At 37.5% G+C, this 11,602-nt stretch overlaps 1 protein-coding gene across 1 annotated transcript in view; it reads right to left on the bottom strand.

The window, feature by feature from the left end:
- Window positions 1-7,294: 7,294 nt before the first annotated feature.
- The window catches only part of plcb3 (phospholipase C, beta 3 (phosphatidylinositol-specific)), a 77,409-nt gene continuing 73,101 nt past the window's right edge, over window positions 7,295-11,602 (bottom strand). The window contains exon 35 of the mRNA XM_015006092.2: window positions 7,295-10,735. Coding sequence (XP_014861578.2) covers window positions 10,445-10,735 — 291 coding nt within the window. The 3' untranslated portion in view covers window positions 7,295-10,444. The remainder of the gene's footprint in view (window positions 10,736-11,602) is intronic.

Here is an 11,602-nt window from a genome sequence, read left to right as displayed (position 1 = left end):
AGTCCAACTTGACTCTATGGCCGTCAAGGAGCCTGCAGAAAGCCTCTTCTGTCATTCTGAGTCCGTTTTTCTTTTTTTATCATTTTCAGTTGTGGAGAAAGTCCTCTTTTCCTCACAGTTTCTGAAAAACCAAAACCCGTTGGGTATAATTTCCTCCCGGATGCTTTCTTCCTCTATGAGGCCTTACCGCTGCTGCTCTACGTGGCGCCATTTTCTCGTTCTGTTTGCTAACCGGCGTCATCGCTAGCTTCGCTACAGTTAGCCACCGTTAGCTCAGGCTGAACATAGCTGGTAGAGAGCGATGTTTACAAGCTAACGTTAGCCAGTAGCTCGATTTTATTGCAGCTCCTAAATGTTTCCCTAATTAACTGTGGTGCACAGAGTTAATGGTACGTTGGGTCTGCTTCTACCAAAGTTTCCAGTTTTTCTCTGTTATTTTTTGTGAGTATTTCCTCTTTGTCCACTCTGACTGGTGAAATGATGGTACTATGTATAGATAATCTGTGTATATGTGTAGCTGTACATGAGTTTTACTACCGACTATTAATGCTGGTGGGTGATGGACGTTAAAATGGGGTGAGGGAAGAACCAAAACTTCCGGTTGCTGCCGCTGTCCATTTTTCCCAACATTACCTCGATCTATTTTCCCACAGTTCCACCTAACTGAACATGGATAAGGTCCAATCCATTACAGCTTGTTTTTAGAATAATCTGATCTCGGACCAGAAGCTTGGAAACCATGTCCACCCACAGTTATCATTGGTCAAACTACTTAATGTCAAATCAACAAACTGACATGTAAACTAAAACAATCATGAGATTTTTTTTTTTACTACTTTATGTTGATTGGACAATTATGAAAACTGAAAGTAAAACTCCATGTGGACTCTTTTTTTAGTGGTAAAAATATATTCGGCCATATAAAGGGCTTCTCTCAAATCTCTGTCTGTGTTTAGCAAATTAAAAAATAATTTTAGTAAGAGACCTAAAGCAGGAAAAGCTTTATATTTAATTTAAGCATTGAGGAAATAAAATAATTGTCTCTTTGTTGATTTTATGTAAATATTTGGTGGTAAGAAGAATTAGCAAATCTGAGATTAGATCAGTCTCCAATTTCTGGTCTGCAACCTGACAAAAAAGTGTTAAACATAATCAGTAATTATTAACTAAGCATCCAGTACAGAGTTTCTACCTGAGAAACAGAATATTTGTGCTGCATGCTGCAGGGAAAGGTTGCTGAAAGTTTGCAAACTCATGCATGCAAACACTGAAAGACACCTGGGACCAAACCGGTGAAATCGCCATGCTGCACTGCTGACCAATAAACACCTCAACCGTGATTTACGGATCTGCTCTCAGGCACTTTGGGACAGATTTTCTCGACATAAAACGAAGCAGAAGTTGGCTTCCGAAAACGGGAAATGGCTAAAATTCCACCCCTATACATTAAATAAAATATAATAAATAATAATCAAACTACAAAGCAGTAGCTCCCAATGAGCAGATAGCACCATTTAACATTTACATGTGCAATTAAACCTAGCTAAAATGGGAAACATTAACAATAACATTTAAAAACAAACACAAAACATAGCCAAATTACTCATAAAACTCTGTACACTATCAAATTTGTCCAAAATTTATTTTAAAACATAATACCTGTAAAGAAAACACAGAGCTGATTCTAATTCATATCAGTTACCGACGGCAACAGAAAAAAGGGGGAGGAGCCGTCAGTTACAGGTTGCTATGGTAACCACAAACTGCCAGGACCAGTGTAACTGTTCTTAAAACACCAATGTTTGAAGTAAACTAAATAAATTCAAAGAATAAATAAACACATTTTGACAAACATATAATATTGCTAAAATAAAACCCTGTTACATATACATGTAATCATATTTGAGTTAAAAAATAAAAGTGTATTTGATTATTTAGACTCATATTCTGGCCATATTATATTGAATTTGTTGGCAGTTATTTGTAAAATAAAAACAAACAAAGAAACAATAATAACAAAAAAAACTACCAAATTATTTAGGGGGCCTCTGAATATTTCAGAGGGGCTACAGCCCCCATAAAATAGACCCAGTGACGCCAGATAAGGTTGTGTTTTCGATTCACTTACTAAAACTGATCCAATTAGGGCAGATAGCAGGCAAAGTTTCCAGGTGTTAAAGCTCCTGCGTCTCCCTCCTGTCCCCGTTCTTCTCTGTCAGCTTCCCAACAGCAGAGTGGCAGCTGTTATCCTCACAGCGATCCGGCGGTGACCACCACGCTGAGACAAGTCTGCTGCATCCTCTGCTGGAGGAGAACGGGACGCAGCGTAAACACCACAGACCTGAGGGAAACATGAAGGAAGACAGGAGGGGAGGAAGACAGGAGCAGGCTGGAATGAAACTGTTAAGAATGGATTTAAAGTGTATGAGAAGAAAGAAACGTTGAACAGAACGAGCGATGGAGTTGGTGCTGGAACAAATTCATCCAGTGGGATGAAGCAGACACAAAGCGACTCGCTACGCTGATAGCCTCGTCTCTCAGGGGCCCCGAGTTTCTGCCTTCATGCCTAAACGCTTTTGACACTTCTTAGTCGGTTAATTGGCTTTGTAGTTGTACAAACAATTTCTTATTAGTATTCAGCCAAACAAGCTGGCTGCTTATTGCAGAGAGAGACAGGAAACAAAGGAGGCTTTTATCACTCGACATGAAATGAAACGTAAAGGCTGTGATTTTATCTGTCATCTCAGTCTGACAGGAAGCTTTAGCAAAGGCTGGGTGCTGTCGGCTGAAAGAAAACAAACCAATAATGGAAAAGTATAACAAGACTTTCAAAATTGTTAGATATTTCATTTTTTGTCTCAGGTTTACCCGCCATCCGCATAAATGTCTTTAATTTATGGCTTTTTAATACATCAATTTGTTAAACGGGACATGTACAAAATTCAGATTTTGCACAGTTTTTTATACTTCCATTTGGGTTTCTACTGCCTTTAGAATCAGCCAAAATGCTTAAAAAGAACACCCAGCTGATATTTGGCAGTACGCTCATGTTTTATGGTGTCTGGAAAACAAGCCATTTCAAAAACCTCCAGACTGTAGTGTCACAAATCAGCAGGCACTGTGCCGTTACCTAGCAACCCCAGCAAACCCCAGCTCGTTACCTAGCAACCCAAGAGTTCCAGCACATTTTATCAGCTGGTTTTACCGCTGTATGTGCTGTACAATGGCTGCTGGAAAAGGCAAGTGTTTTGTTGTTGACTTACCATTCAGAAACCAAAAGTAATGTGGTCTAAAGCTATTTAACAAGCTGAATTAAGGTTTGTTAGCTGGTGAAATCAAATGAAAGGACAATTAAGGGTTTGATGCACAGAAAGAAAAACAGAAATAATTTAAAGGAAATATTTAATTTAAAATAACCAATATTTCTAAATAGGTCCACAAAAAGGATTTAATTTTTAATACAAAATGAAAAGGATTAAAATAAATTTAATGTCAATTTAAAGTTTTAGAAAAGTTGTTTGCAACTTTTTCTGAAAATGAGAGTTTCAAAATAAACAAATTCTATTATTTAATTTGATCAAAAAGGCATAAAATTGCATCTATGTAGTAAAAGTCCGAGGAATTGTCATACAATATAAGAGAAGGTAATGTGAGGTCATCCTAAAAACCATCTGAAATGGCTGTTTTCACAAATGCAAAAAAATATCTAGATATAATTAAATATTCCAAAAACTGATGTAAAGTTTTAATGAAGATGGCGGCCTGACAGAACGCCTAAACGTTATTAGTTTATTTACTGTAATTCTATCAAAATGATTTTACTTTTTGGGAGCTTCATCAGTATTTATGTAACTGAGTATAAAGAGCGACTAGAAGTTTCTACAACGCAGTTTAAATTAAATACAGTCAACAAAACGAGAAACACTTCCTGTTCTTGCAGAGTTTTAATGTTGGCAGTAACTGTATCTTCTTTAAAACTCTTCCACTTTCCTTGTTCATCACGTTCCTTTGTCATTTAAAATTAACAACACCTTTAAGCAAGCTGAATTCATTTTTACACAATTTGTGTTTCACAAACTGCGCTGGTCTTTCATAATTTAATGCATTTTGCTCCATCAGGCATAAAGTCAGATTTTCCCCTGAATGCATAAATACATACATATATTGTGTAAATAGGCTAAAAGAGCGACTGAAGAGGCGCTCTTTAATTAAAATTGATAGTATGCTATTTACTTGTGTTTAAATAATAGAAGGAAAGTGACAGGAAAATATGCATTTCTAAGCCCTTTTCAACTACCATAAACAAAGAAAAACTGAAAACAGCAAATGATTTGCATAAAGTTACAAGTTTATTACTAACTGTTCATTCATATACTTTACATTAATTAGAAAGGAACAATAAAACATTACATCCGGATCGACGTATAGTATTCCCTTTATATCTGACAGTCATTTACACTACAGAAAAACTGAACCCACATCTCGTCTCATGTATTTTGCATGACATGAAGCGAACACACTCTACTGCTGCTCTTAATTAATTTAACCAGTGCAGGAGTAAAATATGGGCTCATTACTGGGTGGAACTGGAGGCGAAGAAATGTGACAGAGAGGCAGAGAGAGGAAGAACAGAGGGGGAAAGATGTCAGCCAGAGGCCTGAGGGTCGGCCCGAGGGAGACCCGCCACCAAATGTCTAATAAGAGGAAAGACTTCTGCTTGGTGCCGTAATATCTGCTGCAGCCAGGAATCCTGTAAGTATGATGTTCTAAATGGTAGTTTACAACGTAAATAAGAGAGAGGAAGTTAACGTTCGTGGCTTAAAAATGATCCAGCTGGTTTATAGTGATGGAAAAGGAAAACGAACAGCAACAGAACATGGACTGGGCCACACGGGCCGTACTGCAGACTAAACAGAGCAAAAACAGCGACTATAGCCACAAGGGGAAACGGTTCTGTTTATTTTAGAGCCTGATTCTGGACATCAACAAATGACCGCATCATAAATTAGAAAATCACTTCTGAACAAAATCTGATAAACATAACAGTTAATGGTACCATACTCATTGCAATACAAACATTAAATAAGCTAAAAAAAATTGACTTAGCATTTTTGGCAGTTTTATTTTTCATCTTGTCCATATCATCCTGACTGACACCAGATTGTAGAGACAGATTTAATTAGGATTAGTTATCTGTTAATTAGTGCTAGTGCTAATTAGCACTAGCCTGTTTGTAGTTAACACAGGGTGTGGAAACATCACAAAGTTCTTAATAGTTAGTTGATTTGTAGTCCTCTACAAATGTGCCTTTATGATTGATGCTGGTTGTACTGATAATATAAATTAGCACTGGACAATTGCTAATCGGCAGCAGCACCACAGACTTTCACTTAAGGCTAGATTGTAGTGAAATTGCTAATTAGCACTAGATTGCTAACTAGCTCAAGCAGTACAAGCTTATATGATTGAATAGGCTCATGTGTTGCTTACTACCATTGATACTAAAGTGTAATTTGACTAATATCCAGTTTCTAACTAGATTTGGCAATATAAACTTGTACCCATAATGAGGACCAGATTGTTGTCGTTGTGCTTGTTAGCTGTAGCCTGTTGCTAACTAGCTCGACCAGAAAAAGTAGTTTAGGACTTCAGCCACTTATGGCTGTAATGTAGCAACTTTTAGTGCTACATAAAAGTGTGATACACACTACGGCACATTTTATATCAATCAAAATTAATTTAAAACCAACGAACAGGTTAAATAACAAACAAATCTTTCAGAAGAAAGTAGCACCAGTTACACTGCAGCCTTAAGTGACCCAATTCCGATTTGTCAAATCAGATTTTTTATTTTTGATTATGTGATTTCCAGTGAACTGCAAACGACCCGAAAGTGTCCCACATGCGCAATAATGTCACACGTAGAGAGCCAACTGCCATAAAGAAGAAGCGCTCAGTGTTTGCGGAAGTAAACATGGATGCCAATTGTTGAGTGTAGCTTACACTTTTGAAGTTGTTGTCCGACCGGAGCAGCATATTAGCAACTTAATCCTCGTTATTGTCCGTCATCATTGTTGTTTTTCTTCCCGTTTGTCATTGAAAAGATCAGATGCAGGTCGCATAAAATCGGAAATGGGTCACTTTGGGCTGCAGTGTGAACGCAGCTTGAGTGCTCTTAGTATTTTAGCATCAACTCCACTTCCACCATTCACAAGACTTATGTGGCACCTTTAATTTAAATCCAAATGTAATTTTAAGCAAAGTTAACTGTATTAAAAAATCTTAATGATTAAATATTGTTCTCAATACTAATCCAGTCTAATAATTGTGCCATAAAACACCACGGCACAGATACCGCCAGGTGTTACTGCAGTCATTTTTCTACAGTTTAGGTAAATTCCCATCCTGTCTGAAAATAAGAAACTGCCTGGCTTTCAGTGAAGTTTAGAAGATTCACAAATTTTCACCTCCAGGATCAATAATCAATAACTTTGAAGCAAAATAGTAAAAGTGCTCTGACTTGACTGTACCAGCTGAAAAATCAAAACAAGTGACACTCTGAGATCAGCGAGAGTAACCATTATGAAAATCACACAAACATGTTGGAATGATGATGTCACGAGAGGAAAATGTCCGACTCATAAAGATGTGATTTTGACGACGGTAACATCGATACTGTTGATGTTACCGATATAATGCCCAGGCGGCTCTATTTGTGACAAACCTGCGCAAATCCATGCAAAGGGTTAATTTCATTCTACAACCTTATTGACACAGAACAGCAGTCAATGCAGTTTAACATTAAATCACAAAGAAATCATTGATACAGAACAAGTGTCAAACTGGAGGTCCGTGGGCATGATTCGGCCCGCCGTGGCTTTTTATGTGGCCTTCTAGATTCTAGATTAAACACTAATTGTGCTTAAATATTATGTTTTCAATCAAATCATTGCAGTTTTTCTGTTTACTGCCAAATTATATCAATCAGTCTCTCCAGTTTCTTGAGAATTATTGTGGAAATCCATGCAAAATCACCAAATTCCCATTTTTTTGCGCTAATACATTGGTTGGTATTTTATTGCAAAAACTTTCTTACTTGTACTAAACAGCTGTTCAGCTTTAATTGATGACAGATTATAGTCCACGACCTATACGGCGAGTAATAAAAAGTCGCATATACCGACATAAATGAGCGCAAATATCGCAAATATTTCCAAATTAGTACCACAAACACTTTGATTTTTATTGGAAAAAAATCACAAAAAGAATCACAAAATCCTGGAGGGACTGAAAAGATGTTCAACATTATTTAATTTTAAGAATTCATTCATATATTAACAGTTTGTGAACAGGTTTTATCAATACATTCTGGGACTACTGGCCCTTTAAGTGCATTCATGATCTTGGATTTGGCCCAAAATTAAAATGAGTTTGACACCGCTGATGTAGAACATTTTCTCTCCAACCTCACAATGTAGTGTCCTGTTGGTCTATTAAAGGTGCAGTTATTTTTTGCACTTTTATACAATACAATCTTTAAACAAACCTATACTCAATCGTAAAGACAGAGTAAAAAATGCAGATTACCAGGTTGGATTATTTGAGATATGTACCTGATGGTTGTTTCATTAGGGTGTTTCTTGGTAAACCTTTGGAATCAGAATTGGTGGAGTATGTTTGAGATGCTGGCTTGAATCTTAATTGGTGGGAATCACCACTGATCAGAATCCGGTCCATAACTGCAGCTGTTATAGCGCAAAAATCCCCAGCAATGACATTTACTAATACATGCACCTCCGTAGATTCCTAAAGTGAAGTGAGAAATGGTTCAAAACTAACGTGCATGTGAATCGATGATATTTCTTTGGATTCTGAGACAAAACGGTACCAAATAAAACACAAGTGCAAATAGAAAACAAACCACCTCAGTTCCTTAAAATGTATTCAGGAGGCTACAGATGCTTTGCACAGGGAGCAGGTGTAACTGCAAAGTGGCTGCAATGAAACCTGCATCATGGGAACATGTTTCACAAACATCCAAAAGTGCTTTTTAACCACAGCGAAACGAGCGAGTACCTGATAATCCTGTTCGAACCAAAGAACAGAAAGATGACTTTAAACTGCACTCCATTTCCGAGCGGACTGAGAGGAATGCGTTGAGATTTTTGGTTTAGACTGATGACAGTCACATGAGTCCAGAGCAGAGCGCTTTGACAATCATCTGTTCATCTGTAAAGCTCAAGAGGTTTCATTCAAAGGAAACACTGACCCCTGCAGGTGAACGCTGCTATGACAGGTAAAAAAAAAAGGAGCAAACTAGAATTGTACAGAAAAAAACCCCTGAACGTAAACAGTAGCTCCTTATTGTTACAATTCCAGTGTTTAGGACTTCAAAACATTGAGACAATAATGTTTCCCACCTTCATCTTGTATAAATCAACTAAAAATTTAACAAATCTGTTAGAGGAGCTGCAGTAATTTCACATGAACTCATGTAATCTTCCTTATTTTTGTACAAAAGCTTTGAGAAACGGATCCATTTTCTTCTGAAGAAAATATCCAGGTTTATCCAATTATAAACAGCTCTAAAACGTTTGTTTTGCAAAGAAACAATTCGTGTCACCAATTACAATGAAGCAGGGTGGTGGCTGCAGCATGCTGTGGGGTTACATCGCTTCAAACAGGACTTATTTTAGTCAAAGTGAAGGAAATTGAGCAGATCCAAGTACTGGTAAGTCCTGACTCAAAACCTTCAAGGTGGAGAAGATTGATTAGTATCTTTGTCTTTACATCAAGTCCAATCCAGCATCCAAATCAACGAAAGAAAGACTTCACTGGATGAAAAAGGAAATGGAAAATATAAAAAAAAAATGCATGTGGTTGTCTGAAAAAGCTATAATGGTGTAATTTTATAATGAAATTAAAACAAACAATTGTTTTTAGATAACCGATTCATTTGATTTTCCGTTGATTTGGTCAGGATTCCAGTGAGATTAATTTATAACGGTCTCAGTGTTTTAAGCCTCAAACACCTGGAGGTTTAGCAGCTGTGTGGATGTCAGAACTGCTGAATGAACCCGTCCCGCAGGGTCCATGTAAACCCATTCCTCCAAAGAATCCATGCCAACAATCAGCTCAATCAGATATGTAATTATAGGGGTCATGAAGAAACAAAGGCAGCCAGTGCTCATAAAAAGCAAACAGGATTCCCTAAATATTACAAAAATAAAACCAAAAAAATAAAATTAGACTCGTTTTGGTTCTTCCCTCACCCCATTTTAACGTCCATCACCCACCAGCATTAGTAGTCAGTAGTAAAACTCATGTACAGCTACACATATACACAGATTATCTATACATAGTACCATCATTTCACCAGTCAGAGTGGACAAAGAGGAAACACAAAAAATAACAGAGAAAAACTGGAAACTTTGGTAGAAGCAGACCCAACGTACCATTAACTCTGTGCACCACAGTTAATTAAGGAAACATTTAGGAGAAATAAAATCTACATAAAACATTTCTTGTGTCTGCTTTGAAGCATCGAGGTTATGGAATTGGAGTTAAATCAGCCTTAAAACAACAACAACATCCTCAGGATGGAAACAGAGTCTCAGTTACATTAAGATGTCATAGTGCAGCTTATTCCACAGTAGTCCTGCTAATTTAGGTAAGGTCCTCCTCCAGGCTGCCATGGCACACACAGGAGATAAAAACATTCAAATTAAACCCATTTCCATTCAGAGGGAAGACAAAAACTGAAACAGAAAGACTTACATCTAAGAGTTAAAGAGCAGAAACTGAACGCTGATCAATTAGGCTGCAGCTTGTGGTGAAGATGGTCGTGGAATGCAGAATATTTCCACAGGAAGGAAGAGGGTAGGGCTCTATCACCATCTAGTGGTCAGCTTCCGCTATTACCGTTCAAAATTTCAGATTTAAAACCTCTACAAAAAAAATCCCTTAATTTTAGCTTGAATATTTTTACATGTTTGGGTCTAAAATCTATCCAGGGTGATCATATCTGAACCAGTAAAATGTCAGATGTTGCTTTGTTCAACACGATTTAAAGCTTTCCAGAATATACATGTGTATAAAAAAAGTTAAAGATGCTTGAAACACATAGTTTCAGCTTCCCTGGGTCGCCATGAAGCAGCAAATCTGACTGGCTGCAAGACGGAGGAATACAACAATTAAAAGAGACAAGAACATTGTTTTAAATGTGTAACAAAGAAAGGTATGATTATGACGCTAATGAAGATTTCAATTACAAATTTGTCAAAAACAGCAAAATAAAAAATACAGCTCCGTAGACAAAGACAAAACAGTGATTTCTTTAAAAAAAAAGAATACAATTAGTAGATAATCCATAATCATTTCTACCCCACACGCGATCACTTTAGACCCCTGTCTTGTTTTCTCTCTCTCTGTAAAATGTAAAAGTCTAGTTGAAAGAAAGTTCTGACTCCGACAGGGCAGGAGTTGTGGAGGAGGACGTGGAGTCGTGCAGCGAACCCAGATTATTGTCCATGCTCTTGTCGAACGATCTCGGGAACCAGGGCGTGGAGCAGTTGGAGGGCGTGCTGGAGGTGGGGCTGCTGTGATTGGACAGGCCAGATAACGGGGAACCCATACAGGCGCCTTTGTTTTGTAGGTCCGAAGGAAGGTACTGACTGATCTCTCTCGGCAGCTGACGGTACTCCTCCTCCAGTTTTTCATTCAGCTGCGACTCAAGCTGCTCAGGAGCACAAAGACAAACACAGGGGGTTCCAGAAAACTGTAAAACAGCTGAAACACTGGGTGCCTTTAAATCTCAACTTAAAACCCACCTGTTTAGAGCTGCTTATGGCTAAATTAGGGTTAGAGTGCGGATTTTGATGTCTTCGATGTTTTTAATGTTTTTATCTTTTCTTTTTATCTATTTATTAATTTCTTTTTATTTCTCTTTCTCACTGTTTACGTTTTAATTATGTACACGATAACAACAGAAACGTAAGTGAATTTTAAAAGAGCTTTATCTAGAGGTTAGAGTCCTTGTCAAACAGCATTTTGACTAAAGTCCGAAAGGTTAGAGTCCTTGTCAAACGGCGTTTTGACTAAAGTCCGAAGGGTTGGAGTCCCAGTTGACGGCGTCTCAACTAAAGTTCTACAGCTTTTTATTTCTCTTTATCATTGTTTACGTTTTAATGATGTACACGATAACAACAGAAACGTAAGTGAATTTTAAAAGAGCTTTATCTAGAGGTTAGAGTCCTTGTCAAACGGCGTTTTGACTAAAGTCCGAAGGGTTGGAATCCCAGTTGACGGCGTCTCAACTAAAGTTCTACAGCTTTTTATTTCTCTTTCTCACTGTTTACGTTTTAATGATGTAAAGCCCCCCGGAAAACATGTTAGAGTCCCAGTTAAACGACGTTTAACTAAAGTCCTAAAAGGGGTGCGGGTTTTAATGTTGTTGTTTTTTTTAATCTATTTCTATTTCTCACTGTTTATTACAGGCTGTTTTTATTTTAATTATGTAAAGCACTTTGAAATGCCTTGCTGCTGAAATGTGCTATACAAATAAAATTTGATTGATTGATTGTAAGCATAAAGTTTCTGAGAT

This window comes from Poecilia mexicana, unplaced genomic scaffold (assembly GCF_051168715.1).
Source record: "Poecilia mexicana isolate PSO_F unplaced genomic scaffold, ASM5116871v1 scaffold_18, whole genome shotgun sequence".
Lineage (NCBI taxonomy): Eukaryota > Metazoa > Chordata > Actinopteri > Cyprinodontiformes > Poeciliidae > Poecilia > Poecilia mexicana.
This window is presented reverse-complemented; position numbering and strand designations above follow the sequence as displayed.